This window comes from Plasmodium malariae (genome assembly GCF_900090045.1).
Source record: "Plasmodium malariae genome assembly, chromosome: 10".
NCBI classification, from domain to species: Eukaryota; Apicomplexa; class Aconoidasida; order Haemosporida; family Plasmodiidae; genus Plasmodium; species Plasmodium malariae.
Genome location: NC_041784.1, coordinates 1,014,574 through 1,034,158, shown reverse-complemented (window position 1 = coordinate 1,034,158; position 19,585 = coordinate 1,014,574). Strand labels below are relative to the sequence as shown.

General features: G+C 27.6%; 5 protein-coding genes across 5 annotated transcripts; 3 read left to right on the top strand and 2 right to left on the bottom strand.

The window, feature by feature from the left end:
- Positions 1-4,366: 4,366 nt before the first annotated feature.
- Positions 4,367-6,271, top strand: PmUG01_10032000 (ras-related protein Rab-1B, putative; the record flags this gene model as incomplete). The annotated part of the gene is made up of 6 exons (XM_029005513.1): positions 4,367-4,380; positions 4,861-4,933; positions 5,235-5,330; positions 5,486-5,549; positions 5,756-5,831; positions 5,992-6,271. 6 exons carry the CDS (start codon positions 4,367-4,369, stop codon positions 6,269-6,271), a joined length of 603 nt encoding a protein of 200 aa, XP_028862094.1.
- Positions 6,272-7,476: 1,205 nt separating this feature from the next.
- On the bottom strand, positions 7,477-8,238 carry OPRT (orotate phosphoribosyltransferase, putative; the record flags this gene model as incomplete). Its single annotated transcript, XM_029005512.1, has 1 exon — positions 7,477-8,238. The coding sequence occupies one exon, from the start codon at positions 8,236-8,238 to the stop codon at positions 7,477-7,479; it is 762 nt and encodes a 253-aa protein (XP_028862093.1).
- A 1,551-nt stretch (positions 8,239-9,789) lies between these two features.
- Positions 9,790-14,511, bottom strand: PmUG01_10031800 (conserved Plasmodium protein, unknown function; the record flags this gene model as incomplete). Its single annotated transcript, XM_029005510.1, has 1 exon — positions 9,790-14,511. The coding sequence occupies one exon, from the start codon at positions 14,509-14,511 to the stop codon at positions 9,790-9,792; it is 4,722 nt and encodes a 1,573-aa protein (XP_028862092.1).
- A 1,383-nt stretch (positions 14,512-15,894) lies between these two features.
- On the top strand, positions 15,895-16,785 carry AKAL (AKAP-like protein, putative; the record flags this gene model as incomplete). Its single annotated transcript, XM_029005509.1, has 1 exon — positions 15,895-16,785. The coding sequence occupies one exon, from the start codon at positions 15,895-15,897 to the stop codon at positions 16,783-16,785; it is 891 nt and encodes a 296-aa protein (XP_028862091.1).
- A 1,445-nt stretch (positions 16,786-18,230) lies between these two features.
- Positions 18,231-19,046, top strand: PmUG01_10031600 (conserved Plasmodium protein, unknown function; the record flags this gene model as incomplete). The annotated part of the gene is made up of 1 exon (XM_029005508.1): positions 18,231-19,046. One exon carries the CDS (start codon positions 18,231-18,233, stop codon positions 19,044-19,046), a length of 816 nt encoding a protein of 271 aa, XP_028862090.1.
- Positions 19,047-19,585: the final 539 nt, after the last annotated feature.

The following is a 19,585-nucleotide window of genomic DNA, read 5'->3' as shown; positions in this document are numbered from 1 at the left end:
GTGAGAAGTAGTTCCACTCTCATATGCAAATAAAGCCTGACAGCGTTCTCCACAAAATGTACGCACAGCTGATATATGTATTTATACATACATATTCATACACATATATATGTATGTGCACGTAAGCATAATGTTAAAATGTGTATCTTGGGAGAAAAATTAACAACACTCACAAATTCTGCACTTGTTTATTCGTTTTGTGTTCACCCATTTATTATTTATTATTTGTTACTTTTTTTTTTTTTTTTTTTTTTTTTTTTACAAAGAGAAAGGGCTTTTTATCGGAGGGATAACAAAAAAAAAAAAAAAAAGGAAAAAAAAATTGGGTACTAAAACATTTCCTAACAGTGCCCTAGATGAATAAACAAACTTTTGAATGTTCAAATGTAGCTGACCTGATCATTGTTCGAAAATAAAAAATTTTCACGGGAGTAATTATATATATATATATATATATATTAATACACAGAAATATAATTACCTGTACGTGTACATATAATTATGTGTACACTTACGAAGGAAAAGTATAAATGGCCTATAATTTAAAACTATTGGGGAATTCACTTTTGAGAAAAATAAATTCTTTACAACGTTAATTATAGTTACCATATCTTCCTTCCTTATCCAATGGAACTCTGCAAAAGTGGAGGTAAAATGTACAAATGCATATATACATCCCCACGGTGTATACCTTCATAGGTATTCCCACTGGTAGTAAATGCTTTCTTTCTTTTTTTAAATATATATTTTATATATACATATTTTGAACAAACATATTTTGTACAAACATATTTTGTACAAACATATTTTGTACAAACATATTTTGTACAAACATATTTTATATGAACATATTATATATATATGAACACATTATATATATATGAACATATTATATATATATGAACCTACTATATATGAATATATTTTATATATACATATTTCATATATACACATTTTATATATACACATTTCATATATACACATTTTATATGTACACATTTTATATATACAAATTTTAATTTATTATATTCTTTTTGATATCATAATTTCCTATCAATTGGCTAGCTGTTTACTGTTTAGTGCAATACATTTTTCCCCCCATTTCAAATACTCGTATGTTCATTTTAAAAAGGAAAAAAAAGGATACAAATGCAGAAAGGAAAAGAAAAAATAAAGTAAAAATAAAAATAGCGCAAAAATAAGGCAACAAAAGAGACAAAAAAAAAAAAAAAACCTATAACCGGATGGAGTATCTTTATTTTGTTCCTAAAATTTGCAAAGTGGTCAAAACATGTTATATTTTGTGTTGCTATCAAAAATTCTTAGATTATTTGAATTCTAAGATATTTCCAAAAAAAAAAAAAAAAAAAAAAAAAAAAAATTAAAAAAGTTTCAATCATTTATATTAAACTAGGTAAATAGTTAAACGGATAAATTGATGTGCATTTCTGTGAATGTAAATTAAGGCGGATCTTCCCCTGTTCTGTATATTGCATTAAAGGCATTTCATCTTTTTTTTTTTTTAATTTTTTTGTTTTTTTTTTTTTTGTATTAGCAGAATGCTTCAACCAAGTGCATAGATATAAATAAAAAAGTCAAGTAAAACCAAAAAGTCTAGAATGACATATAACATTTTTTTCATATATTATCAGAAGAGCACAAAATTATAAAAATAAAATTAATGAAATATCGATGCTGAGGAGGCTCCATGCTTATGTTAAGAAAAACGTGAAAAGGTGTAAAAACGCGAAAAGGTAATAAGGTGAAAAGGTAATAAGGTAAAAAGGCAAAAACGAAAGGAGGGAAAATAAAATCATATTTTTTCCGTTCATTTTTTTTCATTTTTTATCTTACTTTTCGCTCATTTTTTATCTTATTTTTTTACTCATTCTTTACCTTATTACAACTCTTAATCCGCTTTTTAAGTCCAATATGAATGGGCAAAATTTACGTTAACAATACATAATCAAAAAAAAAAAAAAAATATATATATATATATAAAATAACAGGTGTGTGAACATGTGTATCATTAAGTTAATTCGTTACTTATAAAATGAAAGAGAAAGGAACGATTGTAGGAAAAAGTTTTCCTTTAAATTATCTTTTTCTGTTTTTTGGACATTATTATACATAGGAAGCCAGGAATTTGCGCATGTTGTCATACATAAATTACGAATGGAAAACAAGAATATTCCATTCATTACGTTATTATCATTTAAATTTGTTATTTCTTTAATTCCACCCTTAATGAGTGCGTACGGGAATAAACAATTATAAACATAAAAACGACTGGTATACTTTTCATTGCATAATACACTGTCATCGTTATGCTGTATTAACCTTTTAATGTTTAACTGTGTACCTTCTTAGGTTCTTTTTTTTTTTTTTTTTTTTTTTTTTTGATTTCCTTTTTATTCTCCCTCCTATTTTTAGTTCATAATTCCTTGCCTATTCATAAAAAAAAAAGTGTCTTATTATTTCTTCATTTTTGAAGGAAAATTATCCTATCACAAGAATGGGGTACAACATTCATTCCGTTGATTGTTAAAGAAGCATAAAAGCGTGCGCATGTCTATGTAGGTGTGTGTACGTATGTTTATACGTATATGTGTATGTATGTAAATATGTATGTCCGTATGTGTGTACGTGCATGCTTTGGAAACGTTAATTTAATTATGGTTCATATACAATCGTAATAACGTTATTTAACACATAAAATACTGTTAGGAAGCGCATATTTGCATATACACATATACATATACATATATATATATATATATATATATATATTTTCTACACTTCAAGAACTATGTAACACGTTTCATATATGCAAAATATAGTATCTTTATGATATTATTCCAAGTGCATTTATAATACATTTATGTTTATATATACGTATGTATATACATAATACAAGGGAAAATATTTAATAAAAGAAATTGTAACACTGTAAGATAAAAAAAAAAAAAAAATGCAAAAATATGAATTTATGCTATGCTCTTAGAGATAATACTGTATTGTATAATAATATGTCGTTGGAAAACGGGAAATACACGTTTATTTTGTCATGTATACACGTATATATGTACATATGTATATGTAGGTAAATATGTAATTCTCATTTTACTCTACGCTGTGTTATGGTCATATATTGTGCTAGTATTATGACTATGCTACTTTCCTGTGGCATCATCATGTTCGTTTTGTTCCTTATGTTTATCATGCTCATTTTGTTCCTTTAGTTTATTTATTATTTATTTTATCTTTTTCCTGTATTTTATTCCTTTTTGTACACATGCGAAAAATTATCCGCGTAAATCTGTAACTTTCCTTATATTTCCAAAAATATGAATTTTTTTTTTTTTTTCTTTTTTATAAACATGTTTAGAATTTATTTCAGTATCGCTATTATTTTAAATGTGTTATATGCTTATACCAACAAATCAATCTTTTCATTTTATATTTTGCATTTTACTATTTAGTATTTTACTGTTCAGTATTTAACTATTTAGTATTTTACTGTTCAGTATTTAACTATTTAGTATTTTACTGTTTTGTATTTTACTGTTTTGTATTTTACTGTTTTGTATTTTACTGTTTTGTATTTTACTGTTTTGTTTTCTGTTTTTATTTTACTGTTTTGTATTTTACTGTTTTGTATTTTACTGTTTTGTATTTTACTGTTTTGTATTTTACTGTTTTGTATTTTACTGTTTTGTATTTTACTGTTTTGTATTTTACTGTTTTGTATTTTACTGTTTTGTATATTACTATTTTACTATATATTTTATTTTTTTATTTTATGAACATGTTCATAATTTATTTATTTTTTTTTTTTCTATTTTTTTGTTTGAATATGTAATATATAAATGAACATTTACATATAACGCGTTATAATCATTATGTTAATGCTGCATACGTTATACATAAAGGTATACATACGTACTATGTACATATGTACATATATATATAAATATATACATATATATATAAGTATATACATATATATAAATATATACATATATATAAATATATACATGTATGATTTTTTTTTCTATCATTAATTTTTCATATAGATGAACAAACATAATTATTTTTTACGCGTTATTATCTTTTTTTTTTATATTTTATTTTACTTTTTTTCTTCTTCTTTTTTTTTTTTTTCCCCCCACTCGTTTTCTTTTTTTTTCAAATTTAATGTTAATTCTAAATATTACATTTGATTGACAATTGTATTTTTTTTTTTTTTTTTTCATGTTTTTTTCATATTTTTTTCATGTTCTTTCATGTTTTTTCCTTTTTTTTTTTGTTTTTTATTATTTTATTTTTTTCATTTTTAATAAATATAGAATTTTTGTAACCCAAAATGAATGATAGCTAGTAAGTTTTCACATTTAAAGCATTCAAAAATAAATATATATGTTCATGTGCCACAATGTTTAAAGTATTTGCAAGTGCTTACATACATGTATATACATGTATATGTATGTGTATATATATATGTGTATGTATAGTATATATGTGTATGTATAGTATATATGTGTATGTATAGTATATATGTGTATGTATATATATGTTTGTGTGTTGTTTTTATTTATTAACTACATGTAGTTCCTTGCGAATACGCATATTTGTACCCTCAGTTGTATACTGCAGTTATACATACATAAATACATACAATATATATATACACTTACACATATACATATATACACTTACACATATACATATATACACTTACACATATACATATATACACACATACAAATATAAAAATATACATATATACGCCCATACACATATACACACATACATGTATGCACAACATTGTATTCCTTTTCGTTATTTTCCCATTTCCAGTGATAGCTTATTCAAAATTTTGTTAATTGGAGATAGTGGTGTTGGGAAATCCTGTTTACTCCTTCGTTTTGCCGTAACAAAAATATAAAAACATTTAAAGAAAAAAGAAAGAAAAAATTTATTATTACTCAGACATGTGACTTTAGTTATATATGTAATATCATGAAAAGGAAGAATTTGTGAAACTAATATATCTACTTTTTTGCATTATTTAAAATACAAGAAAAAAAGGAAAATATAGAAAAACGTTATATCAACATGTTCGTATGGAAATGATGATATAACAAAAATTTAATGTACTAAATATTTTGCACAAATTAAATAATTATGTTGTTGAGAGAACATAAGTTTGATTTTTTTTTTTTTTTTTTTAGGATGATACCTACACAGATAGTTACATTAGCACAATAGGAGTGGACTTCAAAATTAAAACTATAGAAATTGATGATAAAATAATAAAATTGCAAATAGTAATAATAGCATATGTACATTTATATTTAAGTATATGTATAAGTTCATATAGTAAAATAACAATGATAGCAGTAAAAGTGACAAAAGTAAAAATTATAAAAATAAATGCGTAACGAAATGTAAAAAATTTTTTTTTTTTTTTTAATAATTATAGTGGGATACAGCGGGACAGGAAAGGTTCAGAACAATAACATCATCATATTATAGAGGAGCGCAAGGTTTTTTTTTTTTTTATTAAATAATTAAATAAAGTTCATGTTGAAATAATGCACATGTTAATGATTTTATGGAGTTTATGAACATGTTCATGCGAATATATGTAAAACATATGCGTATATGTATGGATATAATTATGTACGCGCTTGTGTGTACACCTTTCTACTTCCTTATTGCGCATTTTTTTCATCTTTTCTGAACATGTCAGGTATTATCATAGTATACGATGTGACAGATAGAGACAGTTTCAATAACGTCAAAAACTGGATAATTGAGATAGAAAAGTGAGCATAAAAAATTGATCAACGAAGAGAAAAATTCGTCACTTTTTAAAATATGAAATTATTACATTGTATTGCGTAAAATGTATGTATATATATATATGTGCATGTGTGTGTGTGTGTGCACCCTCCTCATTGTCATTATGATTTGTTCTTTTCAAAGGTATGCTTCGGAGGATGTTCAAAAAATACTGATAGGGAATAAAATAGATTTAAAAAATGATCGAAGTGTAAGTTATGAAGAAGGAAAAGAATTAGCCGATAGTTGTAATATTCAATTTTTAGAAACCTCAGCTAAAATAGCCCATAATGTTGAACAGGCGTTTAAAACGATGGCATATGAAATAAAAAATAAGTCTCAACTTGAAAATCAGCAAAAAGGAAGGACACACATAAACTTGAACGCAAAACCAGTTAAGGATAATAAAAAAAAGTGTTGCTAATAATTTATCTGTTGGGCATATGTATGTATTTATATATAAAATTGTAAGCAAAGGGGAAAGATAATACAAAAAAATAAAAGCATGAACAAGTAATAATATAAAATAAAAGCATGAACAAGTAATAATATAAAATAAAAGCGTGAACAAGCAATGATATAAAATAAAAGCGTGAACAAGTAATAATATAAAATAAAAGCGTAAACAAGTAATAATATAAAATAAAAGCGTGAACAAGCAATGATATAAAATAAAAGCGTGAACAAGTAATAATATAAAATAAAAGCGTGAACAAGTAATAATATAAAATAAAAGCATGAACAAGCAATAATATAAAATAAAAGCGTGAACAAGCAATGATATAAAATAAAAGCGTGAACAAGCAATGATATAAAATAAAAGCATGAACAAGCAATAATAAAATTTTTTTTTTTTTTTTCAACGTTTTTGTGTTTTGGAGATTTTCCAAGTATACACCAAGTGCCAATTTCCTTTTTTGTATATTTTTATCTTTACAAGAATTGTTCATATTTTTTTTTAAAAAAATGACCCCAAAGTATATGAAAAAAGGTGTTGGAAAAAGAAGAAATATATGTATATTTGTATGTACATGTGCATGTAGATATATACATACTTGTGCATACGCACACATACTCTACCTATACAACACAGTGATGTGAACATTTTTTAATTTAATGATTAAATAATTTAAAATTTTTTTTTTTTTTTATTCATTATTTTGCATTGCGTACTTTTCTTTTTTTTTTCCTTATTTTTACTTAATAAAATTTTTATTTTTTCCTGTCTTCATTTATCACCCCATATTTGTGTTAATCATTCTTTGTTTATTTTATATAGGTATTATATATATATATACTAAGAATATACGTATATGTATGTATGCAATATGTTCGCATATAGGTAATAATATATACATGTACCTACAGAACATTTTTACGTATTAAGTTATACGTACTCCTCTTACTTTTATCTTATTTTTTTGCGTTTGAAACACTTATGAAAAATGTAAATTCATGACAAAAAAAAATCAAAAAATGGGAAAAAAAAAATAAAACAAAAAATAAAATAGAGGTAAAGGGAAAGGGAAAAAAATCAAAGTAAAGGCAAAATAAAAGCAAAATATAAGTCCAAATAGTTGCAAAAAAAAAGAAAAATAAAAGGTAAAAATATTTCCCTTCCACAGTTTCCTATCCAATGATATGCTCAAGGTCCTCGTTGTAGCTAAGAATACTGTACAGGGGGATATGAAATTTTTGCTCAAATAAATCTTTAAAATAAACTTTTTCATTCATTTCATTTATTTCATATTCATTTCTATTAAGAAGAACAATAAAAGCTATAACTTTCAAATTATGATAGCATTTCAATTTATTTATTATTTCTCCTAAAGCAGTACCACAAGTAAATACATCATCAATAATTATTACATTTTTTTCTTTACTATGATTAGTATTACCATTGTCAATAATAGTGGTGTCCTGTTCATCTATATTTCCAACAATAGCGGTCTTATCACCATATTCTTTTTTTTCCTTTCTATCATATAAATAAAAAACATTTGCAAATTTATTGGAACTAAATAAGAAATGGCTAGTCAGAGTAACAATTGGAATTCCTTTATAAGATGCCCCAAGTAAATAATCAAAAGGAATATTCTTTGTCAAAATTAAGTTAGCTATTAAAAAGGAAATAATATTTGCTGAAACAATATTATTAAGAACGCCACTTGAAAAAAAATATTTCGATTTTCTTTTTGATTTTAAAACGAAATCGCCAAATTTTATAGCTTTATATTTTAAAAGGACAGCCATTAATAAGTCCTTCATTTCTTTAATGTAGTCACTATGGGTAGTGCCCTTTTCCATATCTATGCTCTTACGAAGCTGTACATACTTGCCATATAAATCCTCATCTGTTAAATTACTTGCGTTGCTGTATTCTATTTTCATCTTTATAATAATTGACAAGAGAAAAATGTTCAGTGTGATAAGTTTGGCCAATAAATATTAGAATGAAAAAAAATTGCAAAATGTGTAAAAAAAAATGGAACCTAAATAAAAGCAGCAGGGATAGGAGGGAGGGGGGGCTGAGGCTTGTTCTTTCATTTATGTAAGCAAAGGCCCTACATGCATAATACATATGCATATATATACTCATACATATGCACAGATATACGTATATATATATATATATATATATACTTGTATATACATGCGTATTTCTATTTATATTCCTCTTTTTAACAGCTCCATGGAGGTCCATAAAAAAGGAAGTAAAAAAAGGAGAAAAAAAAAAAAAAAAAAAGGTGGGTTTTCTTCTACAGCATGAAAAATAAATCATTAAAAACTTAAAATTTTTTTTTTTTTTTCAAAATACGACTAGCCAATTATTTTATTTTATTTATTTATTTTCAAAATCGCTAAAATGAAATAAAATAATGCACATATATAAATGCGTATATGCATACGTACGCGCATATATGTATATATACGTGCATATATATACATTCTTCCACTTTATTTTATTTATTTATTTTTTTTTTTACTTTTTAATTTTACTTCGTATTTTTATTTTTATTTTTTCTGCTTCAAAAGAGGCCGAACGTGATTCCTACCTGTACAGCGGAGTTTGTACACTACATCAACTGTTAATCAAAAATAAATGTAGAAAGAGAAATGTGCGCACTTCCATGCTGTTAAATTTATTGAGCCTACAGATATGCATGTGTGGAAGGATGGATATACATTTGTATATATGGATGTACTTGTGGATGTTCGCATGAATATAGACCGCGGACATTTATGCGTAACGCGGCATATATTGATAAGGTAACACTACGAAAGAGGAAGGTAAAATGTGAAATTGTTCGTACATAAGTAGTCGGAAAAAAAAGAAAAAAAAGAAAAAAAAGAAAAAATATTAGAACAGATTAATACTAATTAATTAATTAAAACTTATAATTGTGAGCAAAATACTAACAGCAACTGTAACTGACGTGGGGAATACAAAAAGTTCAAAAGTTAATTAAAGAGCTGCAAATTTAACACATTAAAGTAAACAATGAAATGGATGGGCGCAGAGGTACAAGCCTCAAGAGCTCAAGTGACAGAGTTGATTCATAACAAACGAGGAAATTAAAGCAAAGGTAGAAGTAGCGTTGGAAGTTGAGTAAGATGAAGTCAAAACTAAGGTTAACATTGAAATTAACATATAGCAGATACTAATGTACAAAAAAAAATTTTAAATTCGGATAGTTGTTTTCCTTAACAAAAATGAAAAAACAACAAAAAACAAAAAACAAGCATATATTGGAATATGTGTTTTGAAAAGCTCTGTACATTGTTTGACAGACGTGAGAGTAGCTATTTATAAACATGTACACACACATGTATAGATGTATACTAATGTGTGTACGTATACATATATATATATATATATATATGTGTGCTTGAATTATCGCGTTACGTATACTCTACCGGATGGCTTCTCCTCTTTCAGGGCTAGAGGAAAAACATTTCTTTTTTGTTCATGTTCAATGCAGTTTTCATTGAGTACTCTATGGATCTCCTACGAGCAATAAAGTTATAAGCAATGCTTTTATATATATGCTGATCGTTCTGGTTTGTTGACAAAACGTTGATTAGTTTATTCCATTCCCATAAATGGTACGCGTGGGTGCTTGACGTGTGGATGCCTGGCATGTGTGGGCTTGATATGTATGGATTTGCACCTTCTGCGTGTACAAAATTATCAGTAATAGTAGGTCCCTTTTTGTAGGTATAATTTTGTTTATTAAAATAAATATTTGTGAAATCATCAAACAGAGTGTTGCTTAGTATAAAATTATTTTTATTTATGGCATAAAAAATAAAGTCGAGATAACAATAGTCATTATTTGCACTCAAGAGATGATGATATATAGTACTGCTGTTAATAAGTTGTTCTACATTTTTCTTTTCCTTTCTATTCTTGTAATTCTTTAAAAATATTATATATTTAAATAAAAAGAATAAAAGTAATGGATTAACATATGTCATACATGATGAGCACCTAATAAAATGGGATCTAAATATTTTGTTCATTTGTTCCATACAACGCGGTGAAACCACTTGTACAAAATTTTCTGCATGCCTTTTGCTAAAAAATAAAGCTCTTATTTGTTTATTTCTACTTTGTATATTTTGCATATGTAAAAGAAAAACGTATATGAGTACACTCCTTTCGTCTGTACTGAATAACCAGTTGTTCAGGCTAATTTTTAAAATTTCGAACAAATTTTCCACTATCCCTTTTTTTCTTTTTCTTTCTTTTACTTTTTTTTTTTCGTTTGTCATTTTGTGCTCACAATTTTTTATATTCTTTTTTTGAAAAAGCATACACAAATATAAAAAAGTATACACAACTGTTTGGTATAAATATTTCTTTTTTATTTTTTCAATATTTTTCTGTGCATAATTTTTGTACATGGTTAGAATTTTTACACCAATTTCTTCAAAATGTTTAATAAAAAATTTCCCCTTTTTTTTTTTTTTTTTTAATATCTCACTTAAACACATGTGTGTGATAGTTGTTTTAAAAATTAAAAAGGCGTAAACATCATCTCCATTTTTTGCCATTATGTTACTCCCTGATGATAATAAATTATTGAAGAAGAATCCCAAATGAAATACTTTCCTTTTTAATTCTTTATTGCTATATAAGTACAATTTTATCAAATCTAAAAAAGAAAAGTCATAAATTCTTTCTTTAACTATTTTACATATCTTATTGTGCACATCGTCAGATAACTGCCTGACCTTGTCACCACAATAACTTCGTCTATTCCTACAAATATTTTCCACTTTTTTTAATTTATTCATGTATTTGTAAAATTTTAATAAACACAAATTATCGATAGAACGCCATTTCACTTTTTTCATATTTTTAAAAATTAAAAATTGAAAATCAAAATATGGCCAACTATTCGCATACTCCTCTATGACTGCCCTCTTTTCCTGATCCACATTTTCTCTATCGCTATGGCTGGCCGTGATAAAGCCATTACGTAGTACATACCTGCGCTTGACAGGATTGCTTCCATTGCTGCCTACGCTACTGCTTCCACGGATACCTATATCCCTGTATCCATCAATTCTTCTACATTTCACTAAACAGAGAACCTTTAAGCATCGAAGATAGAGCAAGTGATCAGCCCCCTCTTCAACATTATTACTATACTTAAGGAAATTCAATATATATGTGTGTACTGCATCATTCAAAACGTAGTCTTTTATTTTGCTTTTTACTAATTGTTCATATAACATAATCAAATAGAAACAAACATTATGTGCGTAAAAACTGAGAATGATTGACTTGTTAAAAAGATTGTCAGTGCTACATTTAAACAAAATGGAGGAATATAATAATTTGATAATAAAATTATTAAAAATATTTATCTTTCTATTAATTTCAATAATTCGATAAGTGTAAAAATAATGCATATTTCGTAATTTCGTACTTCTTATTAGATCTAAGTATAACTTAACTAAACTATTGAAAGCTTCAACTTTTTTTAAATATAGATAATCATAATGCACCAAATGATGCAACACTAATGTAAGAGAAAATAAATTAATGTTGTAGCAATTTATGAACGGTTTACCTGTAATCATAACACCGTCCTTCTTCTCACGTGCGGGGAAGTTCCCCCGGTAAGCAACGGAACCACTAACACTACCATAATTTTCAGTAGAACCACCAACAACAGTACTGATATATCCCCCTTTTTGCGCAGTTCGATCTACGTTTTCTTCGCAATTTCCCCTTTGTCTTGTGGAAGAACATTTATCTCCCCTGTTTATGGATACACATTGAGCAGAATCAGCATGAGCCATCCTTCCACGCATCATTCTTCCATCGTCCAGTTCTGCCCTCTGCAATGTAGTGAAGCCCCCACCGGCGGTAATATCGCTACCACTGACGTTACTACCAGTTACGTTACTACCAGTTACATTACTACCAGTTACGTTACTACCAGTTACGTCAATACCAGTTACGTCAATACCAGTTACGTCAATACCAGTTACGTCAATACCAGTTACGTCAATACCAGTTACGTCAATACCAGTTACGTTACTATCTATTGCATAGATACCCCTCGCACCTACATCCCTTTGCTCAGCTAACGAAATGCAGTTTGTGTAGTAACCCTTTGGTAAATTACTACGATGAGTATTTTTATTTATTTTATATAACGAATAGAGGGCTAAAAATTTATTTAATTTTTTATTTTTCGTATTACTTTTGAGAATCATATTACTGTATGAGAACAACATCGTTTTTCTTTTTTCCCTTTTCAAATCGTCATCTCGGGTACACTTAAAATTATTATTTTTCAAACTTGTAAAATACATCAAGCAGTTATTGCGTACACCATTTGCTGTTATGCGTTCATCCTTTGAGGATAGCACACTCGTAGGGTAAACCCTGCAAATACCACTAGTGTGGCTAATGGTGCTAACACTCTGAGAGTATGAGTACTTATAGCAAGTGGCTTGTCCACTTGCCCTACTTTGGTTGAAGTAGCAACTAGCATAATTTAATAAGGTGAGAACAAATTTATTGTTCTTTAGATTATTTCTGTTCATTACGTACATATAGGTGAGTAAATCCTTCAGATGAATTAGAGAAATTTTTTTTTTTTTTTTATGTACATCAAATAAGTTGACTTGTTTTAATTTTTTTCTTTTATATTTATTGGTCATAAAAAATGTTTGTGCTGTTTTTGTCAATTTTTTCATTTTCTTTGTAATAATATAAGAATGTATAAAGGAAATTTTGGAGTAGTATAAATTTAGCTTTTCAAAAGCCAAGGATATTAAGGAAAAATAATTAATTTTATGATTACTCTTTATGTGAACACTTTTTAAAATTCTGTCAATTAACATCTCATACAATTGTTTATCATGGACATGGAAAAAGGAAAAAACGAAAATTATTTTGCTCAACACATTCATATCCTTTTCGTCATGTAAATCCTTCTTCAGGTTGCTGACCAACGATATGAGAAACGCCCTTATCAAGCTGGGCTCGACCATGGCGTACCTCATGTGATCGCCACCGCTACCCCTGCTACTACTTACACTGTTACTGCTTACACTGCTACTACTTACACTGTTACTACTTACACTGTTACTACTTACACTGTTACTACTTACACTGTTACTACTTACACTGTTACTACTTACACTGTTACTACTTACACTGTTACTACTTACACTGTTACTACTTACACTGCTACTACTTACACTACGCCGGAACACGTGGTCGTCCAACACGTAAAACGAATCGAAATAGGCGTCCATATTTGCCATATCGTCCTTTGAAAATATGTTCCTTATGATACTTATAAAATAAAATTTGTACAAATTATACATGATTAGACTTAGTTGTCTAATATTCATATAGTACTGCAAATATTTTAGCTGTTTCATTACATTTAGAACTAAATAGTTGTAACCATTTTCATGATATATATTTATTAAACTTGTTATCAAGTACAAATTGTTTATGTCTTTATTTTTTCTTATTTCGATAATATTATTAATGCTATTCATACTTTTTAAATTGCTCCATTTTTTGTTTGCTCTAATATTATCACAAGGATAAAATGTACACTCCTTTGTGTACTTATCAAAAAGCTTGTCTTTACCCTTATGAAGTACGTTTCTATCTGTGTGCATCACTGTTAGTATTACATTCTTTTCTATATTCATATTAGTGTCAATCTGCAAATACTTATTTGCATTTTTTCCTTTATCTTTGACATAATAAATTTGGTTAGACTTAGTACCCGCATTTCTTAAATGACCACTGGTTGGTCCATTTTTATCACTGATGAGCTGTTGTTCTGCTTCATTCTGCTTACAAGAATTTTCCAAATGGGGATATTTCTTCACCAGCTGTAATTGATTATTTTTAATTTTATAAATAACATGAAATGGAGTTGATATATCTTTTAGTTGTTTCCTTTTTATATTATTAAAACGTATTTGTTCTTCTACTTTTTTCCTTTTCAGAAAAAGATAATTAATATATTTAGTAGTTTTTGAGCTTAATTTTTTTTTTTTTTTTTTTGCCCCATCCCCCCCTGTGATATTTATTTTGTTATTTAAGGCAGCTGTTCTGATAAACCTATAAATTTTCTTCTCTGCACAGTAGCGGTATATCGATGGAAGGAGCATACTGGTTACTCGTTCAGAATATAAGGGCAGGTAAGCAAGCGGATGAAAATGAAGTTGACATTGTTCAGCCTGTTTTTTGCATTTGTTCAGCCTGTTTTTAGCATTTGTTCAAACTGTTTTTAGCATTTGTTCAAACTGTTTTTAGCATTTGTTCAAACTGTTTTTAGCATTTGTTCAAACTGTTTTTCGAATTTGTTCAAACTGTTTTTAGCCTTATTTTATTCTTTTTTTAGCATTGTTTCAGTATTATTCCAGCATTTTATTAACACTGTATTAGCATTTTAACATCTTTTCAGCATTTTTTCACGATCCATTCGATATCTTTTCACCTACGTGCTACATACACAGAGCAGGAAAAGCACTCACTTACATGATACCTACTCTTCTTCCTCATGCTCATATTTTTATATCGCCTTTGAAATTACAGCGTCGTAAAAATTGAGTGCGATTTGTAGTTGTACACAGGGATGTTTGTGCATATGGGAAGAATTGCTTCCTCTTTATTTCTTCCGTTTTTCCGCTAATTTGACCATTTTTTTGCCAATTTTTTTGTTAATATTTTTGCCAATTTTTTTGCTACTATTTTTGCCAACCTTCTTTCCATTTTTGCTACTATTCTTTCCATTTTTTGCTACTATTCTTTCCATTTTTTGCTACTATTCTTTCCATTTTTTGCTACTATTCTTTCCATTTTTGCTACTATTCTTTCCATTTTATGCCCTAATTTTGACAAAATTAGGAAAAACAGTGTGCAACGATTAAGAGCAAAAATAGTGGAACTCCTTTTTTATGCGAGCTTTCTTAAAATTTCGTGATAGTAGAAAAGAGAAGGGTTTTATGCCATAAGTGTGCATTTTTTTGTTTGCCATTATAATTTTGAAATACTTAAAATTTGTTTGTCATTCCTTAAGAGCGGGGCGTACGCATACTTATATGAGCGTAGATGTATATACATACGTATGCATAAATAAGTGTACACATTCGTATATATATATATATATATATATATATATATATATATATATAAATGTGTACGTATGAGGGATTAAGGATTAAGTGTTTACATCTGTGTATACAAATTTAGGGCACTTCCTTTGCATAAGAGTAGAAATATGGAGCTATGATGAGCTCCTGCCTCATTCATAGAGTTGTGTTAACGGATTGCTTAGTTTTCTATTTTTCTTACAGTCGAAATGGCTAGCTGAGTGTAGTGACCTGAAGGAGAAGGAACTATTCTCTTTTTTTTTATTTCATTTTTATAGTTCATTTTTTTATTTCATTTTTATAGTTCATTTTTTTTTTCCTTTTTTTTTTTATCTCATGTTTTCCATATTTTCCCATTTTACCCATTCGGAATAACGTGTGTGCATAAAGAACTGCTAAATGAACATAAGAAGAAGCATTTACCGGTGTTTTAGCTTATATCGAGTTTTCATTAGAAGCGATTATCACTATAGTAATGATAATCATTACAGTTATCATTATGAGTACTATTCTAAGTATTGTAATGATAACCACAATATTATTAGCAATACGAAATCTAGGTTGTACACACTGCAGCACAACAAAATGAGCCATGTGAGGCCGAATTGTTTTGTATGCATTCCTCTAAACAATAATAAAGTAGTAACAGAAGAATTAGTGAAAATACAAAATCATGTTATTACAAAATATGAAATGTTAAAAGAATGTATAGTAGAACAAAATAAATTTCATATTTCTCTTTTAATTTTATATATTAAAAAATCGGAATTGGAAGAATCCAGAAAAGCTTTTCATGAAGCTATGAAAGGAATTAAGAAAATGAATCAAATGAATATCTGTTTTGATAAATTAGAAACATTTCGTAATGATGTCTTATATGTTAGTTTAAAAGATGAGAGCAAAAACTATATAATAGATCTTATCAAAATTTTAAAAGAGTCTTTTGAAAAAAGAGATATAAAAATTATATGTAATAGTAAGAAAAGCAAGAGGGATGACAAAAAGAGCAAAAAGAATAACAAACAGGGGATAAAACAAAATGAAGATATGCATAAAATAAATAGTTCAGAAGAACAGATTACTCCACATTTGACTATAATGAAAAACTCGTACATGAAAAAAATATATATGAACAAAAAACCACAAATTTTTCCAGATTATTATTCAGACTTCAATTTAACAAAATTAATGAGCGAACATTTATTGCCAACCAAAATTCAATTTCTTGAAATGGACATAGATTCATCAACACTATACTATAAAATACTAGAAGAATGTAATCTTTCATAATTTGAAGTTTTTCTTTGGGATGACAAGGATATGATGTGCGCCCTTCCTACTCAACCTGTGTGAGCATAAATGGGTTGCATTCGTATAAGTGTTGCTATACATTTTGGGGATGTTTAATCCAAGTTTTATTCTGCTTTTATTCCATTTTATGTTTTATTCTGTTTTATATTTCATCCAGTTTTTTACCCAATTTTTTACCCAATTTTTTACCCAGTTTTTTACCCAATTTTTTACCCAATTTTTTACCCAGTTTTTTACCCAATTTTTTACCCAATTTTTTACCCAGTTTTTTACCCAATTTTTTACCCAATTTTTTACCCAATTTTTCGTTGTTTCACATCCCGTATTTCTTTTTTTTTACGAAAGTTCCATTTTAGGGGAAATAAAGAATATGAACAAATTATGGCTAGTTTTTCTTTTTTTTTTTTTTTCTTTTTTTTTTTTGAAATATGTCCCATTATAGTCAGCATAAATATATGAAAAAGACATAAATGTTTAGAGATACGATAAAACGTTTATTGTATTGTATTGTATTTTTTTTTTTTTTTTTCTTTTTTTTACATGGAATATGATTCATCTCATTTTTGCGGAATATAGTATAGTATGATATTGTAGCCCACTTTCTTTACTTAATTAGAACGAGCGCTTCGAACTGTTACATGTACGTTTCAGTTTTTTGCTCTGTTTTAAAAAAAAAGAAAAAAAAAAAAAAAAAGACGTACACACACAAGCAGTTAAAGGACTTTTTTACCTACACATGTATACACGTACATGTACATTTACAAATGTACAATTTTGGAAATGTAAAAGTGTGCATACATAACTGACGAATTTGCAAAATTCGAAATGAGGAGTATTACATTTAAAGCCCAGGGGTGTAAATACACCTTAAGCTACGTTTGGTCAGAAGAGCGAAGAGTGGCACGTATAGCTTACGTATATGTATATGTGTGCATATGTACATACGTGTATTTTATTTTTTTTTTTTAATTTTTCATGTTTTGTAATTAAAATTTTTCAAATACACTTCATTCGTACCTCTCTGATTTTAGGCTTAATTTGAGTTAAAACTAGGACTGCTATTTTGGGGGGTCATTTCGGGAGCATTTCCGTCCGCTGCTAAATCTTTTGATTTTTTATTCTAAGCTCCTTATTTTTTATATTTTATATTGTAAGCTCCTTATTTTTTATATTTTATATTGTAAGCACCTTATTTTTTGCATTTTATATTGTAAGCACCTTATTTTTGCATTTTATATTGTAAGCACCTTATTTTTTGCATTTTATATTGTAAGCACCTTATTTTTTGCATTTTATATTGTAAGCACCTTATTTTTTGCATTTTATATTGTAAGCACCTTATTTTTTGCATTTTATATTCATAATTTTTGCATTAATTTTTTGGAGTAACATCTGCTGCCAATCCCCGCTAACCGCCGATAAGCATGCCAATGCTGCTGCTCTTTTTCTCTGTTGTTGCCCTCCTTTTGAACAAGGGAGTACAGACCGAAAACGACATATCCGTAAAAGGGAGCTTAACAGTGGCAAACTTACAAATATCGTCAAAAGATAATAGAGAGAACGGAATAACATTTTGGAGTGAAGGAACGGAATACAAGTTAGGACTAAATGCGCAAAATGAATTTATGATAAGTAAAAAAAATAAACCATTGATAAGTATTGATGAACATGATAATTTAAATTTTCTGAACCCCGATTTATCTGTTAAAGTGTTAAATATTGAAGGAAATTTAAAAATTAGGAGTATTTCTCAATTTCAGTTGGTTGTACACGAAAATTTTGCAAATAGCTCAAATACAAAAGGATGGTCAGGTGAAAATTTTGATAATTTTACGTCTATATGTGGTGGAATACATTTATTAGGTGGTTATGGTAAACTGTCTAAGGGACGAATTTATAAAACTTTTGAAAATATTCCTAGTCATACTCAAATACGTATTAAATGTAATTTTCATTTTATTGACAATTGGAATAATCAAACAGCTTATTTGAAAATTGGAAGGGATGAAAAAGAAGATCTTTTTTATGTTTGGACTGATACACATTCACAAGTTAATAAAGAAAACTCTATAAATATTTGTGGAAATTCTACTGGAGAATCCAAATTTTTTTCATTAATTGATGTTATTATACCTCACAATTCGAGCAAATTGATTGTTGAGTTTGGTACTAACATTCAAAAAGATGATCCGAATGACATTTCGTGGGGTATTTCCAATTTTCAGTTGTTCATAGTATGAAGCCACGTTTCCCCAAGATAGGCAGCAACAAGAAATGTATAAACTGTATATGTGCTGCCCACGTTACACACAATGCTATCAAAAAGTGGGAAAAAGGCGCAAAATAAATATATAAAAAAAAAAAATAATATGTGCGCTCAAAAAAGGAAAATTTTTATGCACATGTTCATAATTGTTATAAAAAATTATGCACGGTTCATATTTTTACAATAAGAAAGAAAATTCCCATTTAAAATGTGTTACCAAACTCGTTAAACGTTTGCTTGAACGAAATAAAAAAAAGTTTTGCTAATCATGCTATCAGTGACAAAAAATAAAATAAAATAAAATAAAAGAGCTGAAGATATGTAAAGCGGAGGACAAAATAAAAAAAAAAAAAAAAAAAAAGAAAGCAAAGAGGAAACAATGAGCAAATGCAAAAACGCAAAAATCAAAGAGGGAAAAAATAACTGAGAACAATAAAAAACATGCAATAACTGAGAAATAAATATAAAAAAAAAATCTGTCTGTGCACAGGAAAAGATCCAAGTCCGTCTATC